Source organism: Leucopleurus acutus, assembly GCF_964270905.1.
Source record: "Leucopleurus acutus genome assembly, chromosome: 19".
Lineage (NCBI taxonomy): Eukaryota > Metazoa > Chordata > Mammalia > Artiodactyla > Delphinidae > Leucopleurus > Leucopleurus acutus.
This window is the reverse complement of record NC_139161.1, coordinates 53,687,966-53,707,317: the sequence shown is the minus strand read 5'-3', so window position 1 is coordinate 53,707,317 and position 19,352 is coordinate 53,687,966. Positions and strand designations below refer to the sequence as shown.

General features: G+C 49.0%; 1 protein-coding gene across 1 annotated transcript in view; it reads right to left on the bottom strand.

Moving 5' to 3' along the window:
• Positions 1-1,028: 1,028 nt before the first annotated feature.
• The window catches only part of GLP2R (glucagon like peptide 2 receptor), a gene marked incomplete at its 5' end in the record, with an annotated part of 48,963 nt that continues 30,639 nt past the window's right edge, over positions 1,029-19,352 (bottom strand). The window contains 4 exon segments of the mRNA XM_082861804.1: positions 1,029-1,534; positions 2,538-2,579; positions 6,668-6,806; positions 14,122-14,210. Coding sequence (XP_082717930.1) covers positions 1,199-1,534; positions 2,538-2,579; positions 6,668-6,806; positions 14,122-14,210 — 606 coding nt within the window. The 3' untranslated portion in view covers positions 1,029-1,198.

Sequence of the window (19,352 nt, the reverse complement as noted above, 5' to 3'; positions counted from 1 at the left end):
GCCCTCCTCAGCCTCCAGAAGCACCCTCCACTCAGGGTCTGGGCACAACTGACTCCCCACCTGCAGACCGGGTCCACAGCCCCGGCCCCCTCGGTGCCTCCTCGGCGTAGCCACAGTCCTCTCGTTTCAGCTGGGTCCCCTCCAGCTCTCACATCCAATTCCATACGAGGAGTGGGACTCTTATCAGTGGGGGACTCAGGGCCGGGAGAACAGTGGGCAAACCTCCCAGAGCAGAAGGTACGGCCATCCAGGTATCAACGGCAAACCAAAAATGTCAGAGAACGGTAGGCAAGTAAGGCTTGAAGAAGCCAAGCTCAGACAGGCAGGCAGAACCAGAAAAGTGAGAAAATGACCAACAGCAACTTTCAGAGGGGCCCTGGGTGCTGGGGCCAACCCTCCGAGGAAGGATGGGCTCGTTACAGATCAAACAGAACTGCTGCTGCCCACGGATGAGAACTGAGATGGAGAGAGGGAGGGAAGACTTGACAAGAGAGGAAGAAGAGAGAAGGGAAGGAGAGGGCTCTGGGGGGCAGAGTGCGGTCCACCCTGTCAGAGGAGGGCAGGCGTGTCACAGCTGAACTGCTGAATGCAGGACTCCGGCGGTCTCTCCCGCCAGCGGCCAGCTCAGGGGGACTTCTGGCTGCTGCCCATCCTGCCCCAGGTTTTCAAAATGTGGGCTCGCATCAGAATTACCTGGGATGCTTGTTACACAATTCCCATCGCCGGCCATCGTCCCAGACGCACCCTCTTAGAATCTCTGCCATGAGTCAGACTGCATTTAAAACACTTCGCAGGTGGTCCTTGGACACACTGAACCCGACTTCAGATAGACACCTTGTACCATGAAGGGTAAAGGAGGGATAGCGGCTGGCCTCTATTTCATAGCAGACCTCTCTCTGTATCCTAGGGCTCCATTCACTCGAATATGGGCCCAGCCCGGAAGGCTGGTGGCGCTCTGGGAAACACACCTGCGGGGGTGATGAGGATGACAGGGCACGCAGCCTCTGTCGCACAGAGCAGGGCAAGCCGGGAAGAGACGTCCAAAGTAGGCGGGGCGACGTCACGTCGGAGTGGGCGGGGTGCGCGGGAAGTGGGCTGACTTCGCACCCGCAAGGTCAGCAACGTACAGCTTGGCCGCCTCCTCCCTCGCCCATCTCAGGAGTCTCCAGGGAGCGGAGCCAGAGAGGTGGGCTCCTGCCTAGATCTCGCTCTCCTCGAGAATCTCCTCCACGGTGTGGACCAGGGTGAAGTCCCCCTCGCTGCTCTCCGACACGCTGCTGCCCCGGGGCCAGGCTGCGCGGCCTTGGCGGGGCAGGGCGCCCGCCACCCGCAGGCCCTCCTCGGTCGAGTGCAGGAGCTGCCCACCGTGGGGCGAGGGCCGCGCCTTCTGCACCTTGCTGGAGCCAGTCCCCTCCGAGAGCTTCTTGGGACATTTCTCTAGGAATCGCAAGTTCTTCCCCAGGACCCAGGCTCTGCAGCCCGAGTGGTGGGCTAGCAAAAAGCGGGCCCACTGCTTCCGCAGCTCGGCCTTCACCTGCCAGGTGAGAAGAGGGCGGGGTTACTGCCTGGGAGTCACTGAGTCCAGTGTCCACTCAGCAAATGTGTATTGAGTGGCTACTCCGGACCACCCTTGGGAAACCTACCTTCTCACTAGGGGAAACGAACAAAGAGAAGCAGAGCAGATGACAGTGACACCGCGAGGCCTTTAAGCAGGACAGTGGGGTGAGGAGACTAAGATCTGAGATAGGGTGTTCAGAAAAGGACTGTGTCGAGGTGACATTTGAAACCTGCCTGGTGGATCATGGGTCCCTGCTTGAAGATACAGAAAAGGCAGCAGTGAGCCAGACGGAAGAGGTTTTGATGTCAAGAGGCTTACATTCTAGCGGAAGGAGACAGAAATCCATATTTAAACCTGGGGTGGGGGGAGGGGAAGATGACAGGGAGCCAGAGATTCCACCAACTCCTCAAGTCAGGAGAAAACTGCTCTGGCCTCTTCCCCTCCCCCTTTCAAGCCTCTTTCTGGGGGAGCAGAGAGTTGGTGGGGGCTCTGCAATAATATTAACAATAAAAATAATCGTTGTTACCATGCACAGGACCTTTACCATGCATCCCTGGGGTATCACTGCAGGGTAGGGACCACTGTTATTCCCATTTTACGGACGAGGAAACTGAGGCTCAAAGAGCCACGGTGACCTGACTAATGCAGATCTCCTAAGTGGGTGAGTCATGGCTTGAATGCAGAGTTTTGGACTCCAGAGTTACAGCTGGTGACTGTATGACACTTTGATACTCCCAGGGCGGCTCCAGCGGGGCCACGGTTGGGCTCTGGAAAGAAAACTCATCCCAATACCTTTCCCCATCGGTCTAAGATGCCTGCTGCTCTCTCGACTGGGTGTCTGTGGTACCCATTTGTCCCAGGACGTGCTGGTCACTGCACACCCCCCCATGGCACCGTCATGTAAACCGAGCTCTCCAGGGGCAGTAGGATGCCGGCCCCAGCCTCGCAGGGAGCTGGGATGGCAGCGTGGAAAACGTACCTCTCCATTGGAAAAGCAATACTGCAAGGCCACAAGCAGTCCCTGGAATGAAAGGAAGAGGTGGCGTGAAGCTTGACTCAGTAGAAGGTGTGTCTGACGGTTACTTGGCAAGTCCACAGCCCGGCCCTAGTCCTAGTAGCCCCTACAAGAGGCAGGCAGCTACTCGATTGTACTAACTAGAGTGAGTCATAATGATTACATTAACTCGGATTTCCACGGGGTCTCTTCCTACTTTGACACTCACCACCCACATCAGCCTAGGCGTTTGCTTACATGCTCACAGGTCAATGATGATTAAACCCTAAAGGTTCTCCATCATTCATTCAGTTATGTAAATACTGTACAAGGTGACTGTCCCATTTCTATTTGTCCATAGTGGGCAATGGCTAATTTTTTTTGCCTGATTTGCATCCTTTCCTGACCCTCCCCTACTCCCTGGGCTTCTGGCAGGACTGTCAATCATTTGGTCCTCATGTTCTAGGAGGCCCATCACCACAATCAACAGCCCAAATGGTCATGTGACCCAAGCAGGCCCAATCTCAGTTCTTTTCAGCAGGAAAGAAGAGAAAGTTACTCCCTCTTCCCTGCTTTTGCCAACTTTATAGTCAAAGTTAGTCTGGAGACACTCAAGGGCATCTTCCCAGCTACGTGGAGAGCGCCTGTCTGAGGATAAAGCCAACGAGAAAAGCAGAGGCTGGAGATGGTCAGAGACAGATTTTGATGATATTGTTTGAGTACCTGGATCCAGCTATACCTGATCCTAAAATTTTCATTTTTGTGAGATAGTAAATACGCTTTTCTCGTGTCAGAATATTTCTTCTGAAAAGATAGATCATTTCATGCCTGGGGTTTACCATCACACTTAGATTAAAATACAATATCCTAACCGCAGGAGGAGCTAAGGTGATGTGGCCTTCTGTCTGTGTCACTGACCTCACCTTGTACCACGCTTCCCCTCAGCTACTATATTCCAGCCACACGGACCTTCTGGGTGCCTTCAGCATCTCAGGCTAATGGATTAGGTTGCTGTATAACTAAGTGGATCAAAATAATAAAGATTTATCGTCTCACATACTTCCTACGGGCCAAGAATCTGGCCATGGCTTAGCTGGGTATTCCCGCTCAGGGTCATTCTTCTGGTTGCAGTCAAGTTGTTGGCTGGAACTTCAGGTATCTGAAGGCTTGACTTGCTTCCAAGACAGCTCACATGCCTGGCAAGTTGGTGCTGGTTGTTGGTAGGAAACCTCCATCTCCCTCCACAGAGCTGCTTATGTGTCCTCAGGACGTGGCTGCTGGCTTCACCCAGAGGGTGTGACCCAAGGGAGCCAGGCAGAGGCTGCAACCCTTTTTATGTCCTAGCCTCAAACATCACACACTTTCATGCCCACAATACTCTAATGGTTGCACAGGTCAACCCTATTCTGTGTGAGAGGGCACTACTAAGTCTGTGAAGCCAAGAGGCAAAGATGACCGGGGGGCATGTCGGAGACCGGCTATCAGCTCATTTCTTCCTCAGGTCCCGTTGTCACACTTTCTGTTTTCTGGACCATTCTTTCCTCAAATCTCTGCCTAACTGGCTTCTCAAAATTCAGGTCGTAGCTCAAATATCTCCTAAAAGAGAAGTCTTTCCCCACCACTCAATTTTTGGTAGCCGTTCCAGTCACAGTCACAGTTCTCTATTTCATAGTCTTCAGAATATTAATAACCAGAATTGTTCTTCATTTGTCAACTTGGTTATTATCTGTCCCTCCCCGCCCCCTTCCCCCAACCAGAAGACCACCTTTATCTGGTCTTTTCACTGCCAGATATTGGAAGGGGGTGGGCGTGCTTTCGGCGTGCCGGAAGCCTCACAAGTGAGTTGGGTGAAATAGGATTCCTCATCACAAGTGTGTCTTTCACCTCGTCAGGTCCTTGAGTCATGGTTGGAGGGTCCTTGAGTCTGGTTGACTCTCATTCTAGATGAAGCGAGTGTGAAGGGAGCGGTCCCACGAACAGATGGCTCTCACTCCGTGTGTCACCACCACTTGGCGGTCTCTCCAAAGACCCCTTGACAGCAGGAGGCTGGTGAAATTCTCTAAGCAATAGGCCCTTGGGAGAGTGAAGGGTCCCCTAAAGCAGCAAGGAAAGGAAGCTGTTGGGTCCAGTGCTAATTTCTATGGTGGAGTCACTAAGATACGACCCACCGAATGTGCACCTGCACATCTGCCCACCCGTGCTCTCACCTCTGCCTGGCGGGCTGGAGGGGAACAGCGTGGGGGTCTTTAGAAGGTGCATGGCCTCTGTCCAGGCACAAGCTCCTAAGTGTGTTTCTAGCTCCATCTGCAGAGCTGCTCTGATTCCTCGCCTTCCTCGGTGGTGCCTGAGCTCAGGCTGCTGCAGGACCAAACGATCAGTGTGGTAGCTGGTCTCCAGAGATGGCCCCAAGGATTTCTCCCCTCCTGGTAGGCATATGTGACCCTTCACATCAAGAGATGGACCATATCTTCCCTCCCCTTGAATCTGGGATGTCCTTGTGACTCCTTCTACCAGCACAATGTGGTAGAAGTGACATTCTGGGACTCCCGAGCCTTTGCCTTAAGAGGGTTGGAAGTGTCTGCTTCCTCCCTCTTAGGGCATTTGCTCTTGGGATACTCCTAAGAGTCCAGCTGCCATGCTCTGAGATGCACAAGATACGTGGAGAGGCCACATGGAGAATTTAGGTTCCTAATCGATAGCCCCAGCTGAGCTCCCAGCCAACAGCCCATGTCAACGTCCATCCGTGTGAATGAGCTGTCTTGGATGTTCTGGGCCAGATCAAGCCTTCAGATGTTTGCAGCCCCATTCAAAGATGACATGTATCAAAAGGTTCACCCTGCTGAGTCCAGACAGCCCAGCTTACAGAATCATTCGAGATTAATAACATAGTTTCTGATTCAAGCCATGAAGTTTGGGGGGAGTTTGCTACACAGTAATGGATGACCCAAACATGCTCCCTTGCCAGGGAGTCTGGTAGGCTAGGATCTGTCCTACAAAGAAATCTATCCCACAAAGCTCTGCAGGAGCGTCTTATCTTCAGCTGGCCTCGGGTGTGTGAGATCAGCTGATCAAGGGGTCACATGACCGATCAAATCCTCAGAGGAAAAAAGGCCACCAAATACTACTGACATAACAGCTGTAATTTTTTGTTTTGTTGTTGTTGTTTCTAATTTGGGATTACTTTTTAAAGAAGATTAAGACCAAGCAACATAGGAAACCCAAGTGACTAAATTTTAGCCTTTGAAATCCCCCAAAAGATTGAAGTAAATTAAACATGGTTTCAAAATGAAAAAAAGTTACCAGTGGGCGCTCTGTCTCCATTCAAAGCCACGTGCAATTCAGCTCTAACAGAAGGTAAAAAGAGCCACTGTCCAGTTGCCCCTACCATACCTCAGGCTCTGTCCCCTGGGCCTTTGGTGAGTGTGGGGATTCGATGAAATTTATTTTGACCCAGATAAAGCCACTCCAGCCAGTCTCAGCCATCTGAGCCTCCACAGCTTAGGCTCCAGACATACGAGTGGAGAAGTCATCTAGAAAGTTCAGCCCCAGCAAGCATCCCTGGAGCAGAGGTGAGACATGCCTACTATGTCCTACCTGGATTCTTGACCCCCAGAATCATGAGAATAAAAATTACTGTCGTTTTAATCTGCTAAGTAATGGATGACAAGTGAAGCCACGGATAACCAAAACACCCAGGTACCTGAACCACAGGTGGCCTCCTGTTTCTAGTTTCATCCCACACACACCTGTCAAAGTCCCGAGAGCCTCCTGGTCTCTACTCACTGTTCATTTTGCACAAACTGTGCAGAGAACCCAGCAAAAATAGGCGCTCAATAAAAGGCTTCATGCTGACACGGTGAATATGATTGTGAGTCACACCAACTATTACAGTGCCGGAAACAAACCACTTTTCCCTTCTTAGTCACCGAGTCACGCTGGCAGGATTAAAGCAGCATTTCCATCTCCACCCCCTTCTAATGCCAAAGCCAATAAATCCTACTGATAACCAGAGCTCCCTTTCCCTCTTCGGGCTCTCGCAATTTCGAGTGTGTTTGGATCAAGGGCATTTTGTTTTCTCCAAAGCCAAAGGCATCCTTGTTCAGACATCAACTTACGTGGAAGGAGCTCAGAGTCAACTGAATGAAGAGTCGTATGTATCTTGGAAATCCTTCAACTTGATCGTCAGTGATGAAAGAGAAGAGAATCTCATGAACACCCAATAAAGGAATGAGGACCAGCGTGGACTTGGCCAATCTGCAAACAGCAATCAAATACGTGTCATGAAAGCCGCCTTGGGAACAGGCAACGTTTCCTGCTCTTCTGTGCATCGTTTAGCCCTAATGGCACCGATAAATAGCTGATTTTCCCTTTTGTCTCCTTGGCTACACGCTGAATGCCTTAAGGGCCAGTGTGGTCCTGTCCACTGATGCATCCCCACACCTGACTCATGGAAGATGCTCAGAAAACATGAATTGGATGAATGAATCAATGAATGGATTCCTCCATATAATGATATACCTACAGATCTTAATGTTTTGTTTGATGGATAGATTTCCATGCACATGGCTGTCACCATAGGACATTACATCCCTTACCAGGTTTGACAAGTTTCCTATTGCCTAGCTAGCAGGTGCCTCTACCTCCTTCTCTATTTGGGACTTCCAGTGTCAGTGCTTTACGGAGCCTGAGAAGAGAAAGAAAGTGACTTGCCCAGGGTCACGCAGCCGCTAAGTGGTACCTCCCAGCCTGGAAGTGGGGCTTCCGACCTCACACTCAGGCCTTGCACACTCCAAGCAGGATTTCATCATCTGCCCCAAGCTGCCCCCAACCCTGGTGATAGCAAGGGCAGCAGGAAATGAGAAACTGATCTTCCTCGTACAAAGCCCTGTGTGGAAGCTTGCTGTTGTATATACACTCTACACAAAAAAGACAAACATTCCTTTGTACCGCCCACGTGCAAATGCACAGCTGGGACCCAAACATTCCATACCGCATACTGGTGGTTCCCAAGTGGACAGACTATTAGAATTCCTTACGGAGCTTTTAAAATAGATATATTTTTATTGGTTGGCTCTCTCTCTCTATAGCTTCCTGAGCCCCAGTGTCAACCCCCTGAATCAAAACCTCTGGAGGTTGGATTCTGGGAATGAGAATCTTTAAGGGACACCCCACAGGATACTGACAAGCAGCCACGTTTGGGAACAACTGCTCTTCACCATTGAGCTGCTTCTTGATTTCAAACTACATTAGCACAGGTGACCTATTCAGGGCATAAACAAAGCTACTGTCTGATACACATTGGGAAAAAAAGAGCTTAAATTTGATGATTTTTTGAGCCCAAGTCCTTGTCTTAAAGGGCCAAACTAGGAGAAGTTTCCTCCCCACTGAATAAAAACCCCGTGGAATTAAAGATGTGGAAACAGAGAGGGTCAGCAGCCCCTCATGGGCAGTATCTTCAAGAAGGTTTAACTTTATGCAAGAGAAAGTGCTTACTATGAAACTTGCATCTGTGAGAGACATTCAGATGCAGTGTTATCAATGAAACAAAAAAACTCATCTTCGTGCCCTAAAAGGACCTAAAGCCTATAACAGTTGAGTAGGAGTCACCAAGGAGAGGGACTCCCCCGGAGCATATGGGCTGAGCGTCCCAGGGCCTCGATGGTCAAGGGGAGGCCAAGGAGTGGGGAGTCTGAGACACAGGCCCTGGTTACGTGGTTCTCCTGAGCCGAGCTCACACCTACTTGCACATCCACACTCACCCGTGCACACTCACTTAGCTGAGCAACATTAAGGTGTTCCCAAGGAGAGACTATTTCAAGAGTTCTGGGTTTTGCTTGTCTGTCTAATTTCCAGGAGTGTTTTAAAACCCTGTAGCTCAGAGGTTGCCAAGTGGCAACCGTGGGTTACAGTTGACCTGCAGACAGTCTCTGCTTATGCTAGGTAGTGATTTTTGCTATTGGAGCCATCCTTAAAAAATAAGGTGGGGCTTCACCTGGTGGCGCAGCGGTTGGGAGTCCGCCTGCCGATGCGGGGGACGTGGGTTCGTGCCCCGGTCCGGGAAGATCCCACATGCCGCGGAGCGGCTGGGCCCGTGAGCCACGGCCGCTGAGCCTGCGCGTCCGGAGCCTGTGCTCCGCAACAGGAGAGGCCACAGCAGTGAGAGGCCCACGTACCGCAAAAAAAAAAAAAAAAAAAAAAAAGGTGATTTCAAGCAAAGGGGTCCAGATCTTCAGCTTCCTTTGAAAAATGGGGAGATCTGGCCATGCTAGGCCCCAGTTCCTGCTTGGCAATCGTTGGTTACAGCCTTTAGAGGGAACCCGCATTCTCCAACCCAACCAGCCTCCTTGGCCCTTGCAAGCGTGTGAGTCTGCGACCCTTGCTCTGCGCTATATGGGTTTTAATGACACATACTTACACGCAGACCCACGTCTTACCATCAGCTTATTCTTGGGGCCATGCTACTACATTATGCTTTTAAAATAAACTTTTCATTTTGCCATAATGTTAGACCTACAGAAAAGTAGCAAAGATCATGTAGAGAGTACCCACATACCCTTCACTGAGTTTCTCCTAACGTGAAAACCCTCCAGAACCATGGTACCTTCGGCAACGCTAAGAAGCTAATGTTGGCATATGGCCAATAACCATACTCCAGACTTTAACCAGATTTCACCAGTGTTTCCACTAATGTCCTTTTCACATTCCAGAAGCCAAGATCCCACACTTAGGACAGGAGGATTTTTAAGGAATGATCATCTTTTTATGAGGTTTTGGGCCATTTTAATACCTGCCACCTCTCTGGGTGGATGTCAGAAGGAATTTCCCACTCCTCACCTGATTCTCAATTCTCCTTGGACAAAGGACTATTTGCGTCTCTGTTCAGATGAAAATCCATAAATATCTATAGCAGCATCCTCTTATGAACTGTGTTTATGCCTGTTTCTCATCTTCAGTCATTTGTTTATTTAAATGGTTTAGTTTATTGCCGTCGGTTAGCTCTTCAACAGATATTGGGCATCTGCCCTGGACATATGATCAAGCAGGAGGATCTGGGGCCAAAGGCAACGGGACACGGGGCAGAACCTGGGGCCTGGGTTCAAATCCCAGCTCCGCCAATTACTAGCGATGTGGCCTTGGGAAAATTATTTAACCTCTCTCTCTGTAAAAATGAGGATTATACTACTAATAATATCATCTGAAATGTTAAAATAATTATAAAAATATTAGTAGCAATAACTCCTGACAGTGTCATTGTAAGGGTTAAATAACATGGGCCCAACCCTCAGAATAAATGGTACCCGACACATGATGTGCAGTCAATAACATTTAGCTATCACCGTTTTTAAAGCATCTGTCCCTGTCCTCAAAGTTGCTCACAACCTCAGTGACTTGGATTATTTTTCTTCCATTTGTGACATTTTTCTGAAAGTTCTTTCAGAAAGGGGTCTGGGGTTTAGCATGTTAAGAAATGATTCTCCTTTATAAGTTCCTTAAGAGTTCTGCCCCATGCATCACACGGAAAGTTAAGATTGTTTATCTAGGAGGAGAGAGTCACCTCCATGCCGGGAACCACAAAGAACAGAGAACTCCCTCCCAGCTGAGGGTCCACTGGTGTCTGTCCACAATCCAGGGACATTGCTCTTTCTCCAGGCTTGGCTCAGCTGTCCCTGTCCAGACCAGGCAGGCAGCTGGGCTGGTTACAGTTTCCTTCTTGAATGACAGAAGCCGGGGGCTGAGGGCTAGGACTGCAAAAGGTCTCCAGCTCCTAGCCACTTGCCTCTTTGGCAAGGACTAAGTGTGTTTAATTTAAACTTTCCTAAAATATACTCCTCGGGGCGGGGTGGGGGGCGCAAATCTTGAGAACTACATTCTGAAAGTTTTCAAAATCTGGGAGAGTTGTAGGCTGGGCTGTTCCTACCAGTTAGGACAAAATGCATTTGGGCCCCATTGCCCCTTCCTCCTTCCCCCCTAGCAGGGGGCCCTAATGGAAGGGGACGTGGAAGAGGAGAACCTTTCAACGTGGAGGAGGGCAGTGTGAGCTGGGGGCGCTCATGATCCGTTGGGGTGACGGGAAGCAGCCTTCCCAGAACTTAGAAATGAGGAAGTTAGCACTGCTGTGACAAGGAGATGGGCAAATGTGCTTCTCGACGCTGTAGGATTCCCTGGCCCAGAGAGTAAAATAAGGTGGCCTGGGTGTGTCCTAAGAGACAGAGCCCTGACTTTTTGCTAATTAATAAGCATTAGCTAATCAACTGTATTGCACTCTGCGTGGAGAAAGAATAAACAGAAAGCACACGGCCAACCAAAATGGCAGGAAAAGTCACAAAGAAGAAGGATGTTCTCAGTACTCATCCGGCCCTAGGGGTGGAGACTCTGGGGAATGAACCTCCCTCTCACCGGGACGGGTGCACCACAGGGCAGTGGTGGTTTCTCAGGCCACCGTCAGTGATCCTTCAACACCAACCACTTTACTTTGATGACGTGATCACCAAGCAGCATTGTGGTGACGGCTTTGGCTTTCTGGATCTTCTGGTGTCAACTCTACAAGGAGTGCAGGCACTAGCAGGAACGTCCCACTCCCACTTTTCACAGACTCTAAGAATGAATAATTGTATAGTCTGGTTTGTAGATCAGTCTCTTGTTCAGTTAGACTTAGTTAGACTTAGTTAGACTAAGTTAGAGTTCAGTTAGACTTAGCCCTCCAAAGTCTCAGCCACTTTGGCCACTCACAGCCAAAGTCTCCCCAGGACAGTCCCCAGGTGGTAGACATCAAACTCGCCAAGGTGAGGTGTCTCACGCTGGGAGGCCTCCAGGTAGGCAGGCACCCAGGTTCCTCTTTTCAAGATTTTACCTTGAAGAAGGATGGGGAGGTTTCCAGACAGATCGTTTATGCCAGGCAGGGTTACTCTGTCTCTCCCCAAAATAGCTGTCCTGAATCACTGCTCAGCCATGAAGGTCTCCCCAGTATATTGAGTTACACTTCCAGAGATAATTGCCTCCTAATTGGGTGTGCACACTTCAGGGCTGTACGAGGAAATCCATTTGGTGTTGGAAGAATACATAATAAGAGAGGAGAATAGAAGTTCTGTGTGTGTTACATTTTTATCTATCCTTTATAATTTTCTTTATTTTGGTGTATCACATATGTAGTAGTTCAGTAAACCATGTATATATATGATGAGTGACATCATTCTTTACTAATAGACACGTGATCAGAAAAGTTTGAAAGGGGCTTCCCTGGTGGCGCAGTGGTTAAGAATCTGCCTGCCAATGCAGGGGACACGGGTTCAAGCCCTGGTCCTGGGAGATCCCACATGCTGCAGAGCAACTAAGCCCATGCGCTGCAACTACTGAACCTGCGCTCTAGAGCCTGCAAGCCACAACTACTGAGTCCGCGCAACACAACTACTGAAGCCCCGTGCCTAGAGCCCACGCTCCTCAGCAAGAGAAGCCACCGCAATGAGAAGCCCGCGCACTGCAACAAAGAGTAGCTCCCGCTCGCCACAACTAAAGAAAGCCCGTGCACAGCAACGAAGACCCCAACATAGCCAAAAATTAATTAATTTTTTAAAAAAAGTTTGAGAGCCACCGTCTTGGATAACTCTAGAGAAGAGCCTGGAAAAGAGGCTGTCAAGGCTGCTTAGAAACACATTTGCCACGGCTGACCAGAAAGCTCCATGCGTTATTTCACTAGAACATCTGGCCCCGTGGTGCCCCCACTCTGGCTGTGTATCCGAATCTTCTAGGAACTCTCCTGTAAGAAGTCCCTGTGTGGGGCTCCAACCCTCAGTTACTAAACCAAACATCCAGTAGAAGAGCTCACACATCAGGGCTTTTGGCCGGCTGTCTGGTGATGCTTAAAATAGCCAGGATGGAAAACTATCGTAGGGGCCACTGTGGGTCTGACGCTCGGGGATGGCCCCAGCAGTACCTGGTGGGCTTTGGAGGCACAAAATGGCAGGGTTCAGGCTCTCAGTCTGTGTGGAAAGTGGTGCCTTGGCGTTCGTCTGCCCCATTTCTGTCTCCCGGGAGTGCTGTCCTCTGTTGGGTTTCCACGGTGCCTGGTTAGTGAGAGGATTCCCTCCCTAAATGGACCCAGGCAGGGTAGGTGGGAGAAGCCCTGCTCTTGGCCCTGGACCTCCATCCTCACAGAGTGGGGAGAGGCTGAGCCTTGGGGAAAGGGCCAGAGAGCCTGTCAGCCACTTGCAGGCTCGGCCAGAGGCGCTGAGAAAGACGGCGTAGCTCTGTGTGGTCCAGGCCAGCCCAAGTGTCCCAGGGCCAGGGGCAGGTTACGCAACAGTAGAGCCAATACCGTACATATTTGCCTGGTCCTGAATGGTGTGTTTACCCTTCTGGAACTCCCGGGGGTGGTGGGGGTTATGTTGACAGGATTTGGGGTCTGGACACCCGGGGCAAATACCACGCACCACATCTGATTAGATTGGGACAGGCGTAACTAGGACCTCCTTTAATCCTGATCACAGGCAGAGGATGGGTCTGGGATGACGCTCCCATGTGACATACTAGAAAGCAGACCCGGGGAGGCCAAGCAACTTGCCCAAGGCCAGTGTGGGGTCAACGCCAGCATCAGCCCCCCGACTCATGTTCCACACCCACATCCCGGTCCTTGGCGAGTTAGAAAGTGTGCTCCTCACAGATGGGACCCCCATCCTATTCACCTTTTGTTTGAAGCACAGTGCCAAGCGCATTTTAGACATTCATTCAACGTTTGTCAGATAAATGGACAAACGACCTTCCCGGCACACCTGGCTCGGGGCCCGTTCTGGCCTGAGAGAGGGAGAAGCTGAGGTAGAGCCATCCTCACTCACACCTCCACCCCTACCACAAGGACTAAAATCTCTACCAGGAGAGGAGCTCTGGGTTAAAACCCTCTGTCCCCAAGAAGTGCACACGTCCTACAGAAAGCAGAGTACCTGGGAAAGGTGGGAGGGAGCCCTTTCTCTCTCACTCATGCATCATTTGAGTGACAGCAATGCAGAGCTCAATAAACACCCAGGATCTGACTTACTCTGCGATGGGACCGCTGTCACCACGGAAAGCAGAACACGGGATGCAGCAATGGCAAGTCACAAAGAAAGCGTGACTGTGTGAAGAATGTTCCCTTGGACTCCAAAAGTTTGCGGCTGTATTACTCAAGGTCTTACAAATACCCAAATACTCTCTCCTGCGTTACAATATATCCTTTATTCTGTTGCCTCAACTCCTTCCCGAAGGAAGGCAACGGTCAAACTCCCTTTTGTGTGACTGTTTCCTGTCCCCGTAAAGCACCCGTTCTTAGGAGCATTTTAACAGTGTCCTGCTGGGGAATGTGTGTGCCCTTCACTACTCACCACTGACTTCATTTGCATGGGCTCGGAAGGTCCTCATCTTTGGCAAAAGCCCTACATGATCCCACGGCGCCTTTTTCAGAGGGGCTCTTGCTGACACCCTTGTGTCCGGGGATAAAAGTACTAATGCCATGTTACCCCCTTCCTGGGACATTAGCCAGAACGGCCAAAAGGGGTAAAAATAATCTTGGGCTCTTGGGTACTGACCTCAGGCCACTCACCTGTATTTATAATCTCTGAAGCACATTTGATGAGCTTTGAGCTTAGAGATGAGAAGCTTGAGGATTTTCAAGAAGATGAAGAAATTGACCTTGAAAAAAACACAGATATGAGTAAGTGATGTGGCTAGGAATATCAAGGTCACCCTGGACCCGCCATCAGATCCTTGTTCAGGGAAATCAGGGGCAGTCTGGTAGTCAGCTGGTCAGGTGGCAAGTGGTCAGGGTAATCCCCACTCTCCCTGAGGCCATCTCAACTGAGAGCCTAGAAAGGACGCTAAAAAGCCACCTAGCTTATTCTTCTGCCTCCAGGAGACCCAACAGCTGTCTGAGAAAGGCAGATGGACATTTACATTATTATTTTTTAAATTTGTTTTGTTAACGTCTTTATTGGAGTATAATTGCTTTACAAAGGTGTGTTAGTTTCTGCTTTATAACAGAGTGAATCAGTTATACATATACATATGTTCCCATATCTCCTCCCTCTTGCATCTCCCTCCCTCCCACCCTCCCTATCCCACCCCTCTAGGTGGTCACAAAGCACAGAGCTGATCTCCCTGTGCTATGCGGCTGCTTCCCACTAGCTATTTTACATTTGGTAGTGTATATATATGCCCATGCCACTCTCTCACTTCGTCCCAGCTTACCCTTCCCACTCCTCGTGTCCTCAAGTCCGTTCTCTATGTCTGCGTCTTTATTCCTGCCCTGCCCCTAGGTTCATCAGTACTGTTTTTTTTTTTTTTTAGATTCCATATATAGGTGTTAGCATACGGTATTTGTTTTCCTCTTTCTGACTTCACTCTGTATGACGGACTCTAGGTCCATCCACCTCATTACAGATAACTCAATTTCGTTCCTTTTTATGGCTGAGTAATATTCCATTGTATATATGTGCCACATCTTTATCCATTTATCTGTCGATGGACACTTAGGTTGCTTCCATGTCCTTCCATGTCCTGTCACAGGGCTGCAGTGAACATTGTACAGTGGTACGTATATATATATATATATTTTTTTTTTAAATTAATTTATTTATTTTTGTCAGCATGGGTCTTCGTTCTGTGCACAGGCTTTCTCTAGTTGTGGTGAGCAGGGGCTACTCTTTGTTGTGGTGCGCGGGCTTCTCATTGCAGTGGCTTCTCTTGTTGCGGAGCACGGGCTCCAGGCGCATGGGCTTCAGTAGTTGTAGCACGTGGGCTCAGTAGTTGTGGCACGCAGGCTCTAGAGCGCAGGCTCAGTAGTTGTGGTACACGTGCTTAGTTGCCCCACAGCATGTGGGATCTTCCCGGACCAGGGCTCGAACCCACGTCCCTGCCAATCCCCTGCATTGGCAGGTGGATTCTTAACCACTGTGCCACCAGGGAAGCCCTCATGTATCTTTTTGAATTATGGTTTTCTCAGGGTATATGCCCAGTAGTGTGATTGCTGGGTTATATGGTAGTTCTATTTTTAGTTTTTTGAGGAACCTCCATACTGTTCTCCATAGTGGCTATATCAATTTACATTCCCACCAACAGTGCAAGAAGGTTCCCTTTTCTCCACACCCTCTCCAGCATTTATCGTTTGTAGATTTTTTGATGATGGCCATTCTGACCATTGTGAGGTGATACCTCATTGTGGTTTTTCTTTTCAAATAGATTTATTTATATCTATTTTATTTATTTATTTTATTTATTTGTTTTTGGCTGTGTTGGGTCTTCGTTGCTGCATGCGGGCTTTCTCTAGTTGTGGCGAGCAGGGGCTACTCTTCGTTGCGGTGTGCAGGCTTCTCATTGTGGTGGCTTCTCTTGTTGCAGAGCAGGGACTCTAGGTGCACTGCCTTCAGTAGGTGTGGCACGTGGGCTCAGTAGTTGTGGCTCACAGGCTCTAGAGCGCAGGCTCAGTAGTTGTGGCGCACGGGCTTAGTTGCTCCGCGGCATGTGGGATCTTCCCAGACAAGGGATCGAACCCGTGTGCCCTGCATCGGCAGGCGGATTCTTAACCACTGAGCCATTGGGGAAGCCCCCTCTTTGTGGTTTTGATTTGCATTTCTCTAATGATTAGTCACGTTGAGCATCCTTTCATGTGTTTGTTGGCCATCCGTATGTCTACTCTGGAGAAATGTCTATTTAGGTCTGCTGCCTATTTTTGGATTGGGTTGTTTTTTTGATATTGAGCTGCATAAGCTGCTTGTATATTTTGGAGATTAAGCCTTTGTCAGTTGTTTCATTTGCAAATATTTTCTCCCATTCTGAGGGTTGTCTTTTTGTCTTGTTTATGGTTTCCTTTGCTGTGCAAAAGCTTTTAAGTTTCATTAGGTCCCATTTGTTTATTATTTTATTTCCATTACTCTAGGAGGTGGATCAAAAAGGATCTTGCTGTGATTTATGTCATAGAGTGTTCTGCCTATGTTTTCCTCTAACATAGGCAGAAGTGACGGGTCTTACATTTAGGTCTTTGATCCATTTTGAGTTTATTTTTGTGTTTGGTGTTAGGAAGTGTTCTGATTTCATTCTTTTACATGTAGCTGTCCAGTTTTCCCAGCACCACTTATTGAAGAGGCTGTCTTTTCTGCATTGTATATTCTTGCCCCTTTTGTCAAAGATAAGGTGACCATATGTGCGTGGATTTATCTCTGGGCTTTCTATCCTGTACCACTGATCTATGTTTCTGTTTTTGTGCCAGTACCATACTGTCTGGATTACTGTAGCTTTGTAGCTTTCTGAAGTCAGGGAGTCTGATTCCTCCAGCTCTGTTTTTCTTTCTCAAGGTTGCTTTGGCTATGCAGGGTCTTTTGTGTTTCCATACAAATTATAAAATTTTTTGTTCTAGTTCTGTGAAAAATGCCAGTGGTAATTTGATAGGGATTGCATTGAATCTGCAGATTGCTTTGGGTAGTATAGCCATTTTCACAATATTGATTCTTCCAATCCAAGAACATGGTATATCTCTCCATCTGTTTGTATCATCTTTGATTTCTTTCATCAGTGTCTTACAGTTTTCTGCATACAGGTCTTTTGCCTCCTGAGGTAGGTTTATACCTAGGTATTTTATTCTTTTTGTTGCAATGGTGAATGGGAGTGTTTCCTTAATTTCTCTTTCTACATTATTATTTGTAATTAACAGGTACTGAGTACTTACCATGCCAGGCACTGGGCTAAATTTCCATACATTATTTTGTTTAATCCCACAACAACCCTCTGAGGAAGCCACACTATTTTAATGCCATGATACAATGAGAAAACAGAGGCACAGAGCAGACAAGTACTATTCCCAAGCTTGCACAGCTAGTAAGTGGCTGAGCTGGTAATTAATTAAATTCAGATTTGTCTAATTACAACCCTCCCTTCACTTAAACAGAATCCCACACTGCCTCCCACTGTAAAGAACTCCAGGTCTATTGGTGTTGAGCTTGAGGACCTGTTGCTGCCACGGAATTCACTGGAAAGCACACGTTCTCTACTCTCTAGATGACTTTCCACAACTGTCATGAACTGGGAAAATTCGACCCTTGATTATCAGCTTTGGTAGAAATTTTAAAATATGTCTGCATAGGGAGGGGCTTCCCTGGTGGCGCAGTGGTTGGGAGTCCGCCTGCCGATGCAGGGGACGCGGATTCATGCCCCGGTCCGGGAAGATCCCACATGCCGCGGAGCGGCTGGGCCCATGAGCCATGGCCGCTGAGCCTGCGCGTCTGGAGCCTGTGCTCCGCAACGGGAGAGGCCACAGCAGTGAGAGGCCTGCGCACCGCAAAAAACAAAAAACAACAACAACAAAAAAATGTCTGCAGATTCTTTGACACTTCTCCCTTCAAAAGGCAGAGCCTAATTCGCCTTTTCTCTCTGGGACGTGAACTAGTTCAGTTATTTGCATGTAATGAAAAGAATATAGTAGAAGTGATGCTGTGAGTTCTGAGGCTAGGTGCTCAAAAGGATGGCTTCCACCTGGTTCTCTCTCTCTCCCTCTCTCTCTGGGGAAAACCAGCCACCATGTTGTGAGGACACCCAAGCAGCCCGTGGAGAGACCCATGTGGGGAGACTGAGTCCTCCGACCAACAACCAGCACCACTTGCCAGCCTGAGAAGCTGATCTTCCAGCCCCAGGCTTCAGATGGCTGCAGCCCTGGCCAACCTCTAGACAGCAACCTCATGAGAGGTCATGGACCACTGGAAATGCAGAACAGCAAGTGGTCAAACGTAAGCAGGGCTTGGAGAACGAGAACAGGGTTTATGAGACGTGAGACTGGAGCGGGAGGGAGGGCCAGGTCCTGCAGAGCCTTTCATGGCCACACTAAGGAGTTTGGGTTTTCTTCTGAAAACAGGGATGATGGATTTCAAGCTGGCAAGTGACCTGATCAGATTTGCATTTCTGCGCTTCAGAAAGCTCATTTTAGCAGCAAGCATGGAGACTAGATTGAATGAAGGCAAAGCTGGAGGAAGGGAGACCAACTGGGAGGCAGTTTCAGAGTTCCTGGGGAGGATGATGGAGAGGTGACGTAAAGAGCAGCCCTGGTGGTTCAGCGATGGAGAGGAGATGGATTAGAAATTATTGAGGAGTTTGAGTCAGATGACCTTTGTGACTGGCTGGATGGGAGATCAAAGATGACCCCAAGGTTTCATGGTAGATCTCAATGTGTGGTCGTGCCATTCCCCAAGAGAATGACCACACAGAGAAGGAAGAGCACTGGGGGGAGGGGGACCTAGCAGTTTTGGACACAAGAGATGTCCCAAGGCAGTGAGATATTTACATCTGGAGCTCAGCAAGGAGGTCCCAGTCAGAGCATGGAGCCATTGGAGTTGGTGAGATTGTCCAGGGAGGCTGTGGAGACTGGGAGAAAAAGAGGGTTCTGAGAATTGCCTTGTAATGAAGGGAAAGGTAGAGGAAGTGGAGACATCAGAGGAGGTTAAGAAAGAGGAGCTGGGGCAGTCGGAGTGCGCCACAAGGAAGTGGCTTCCTGGAAGCTCACAATGGGTAGAATTTTAAAGAGGTTTAAGTGCTACCGTAATCTGAAGGCGAAATAAGACCACACTTAGCGACAGGGAGCTCACTTAAGAGAAGCTGCAGGAGACAAGAGACAGTAAGTGTAGACCACATTGAAGAGACTTGACTGCAAAAGGAAGCAGACGGATAGAACAGTAGTTGGCAAGGGCTGCGGAATGGAGATAACGTCTCTCAACTGAATTGTGGGGCTAACAGTGGTTTTGGGGTACAGTTGTTTTTAAAATTGAAAAGACTTCAAAGTGCCTCTATGCAATG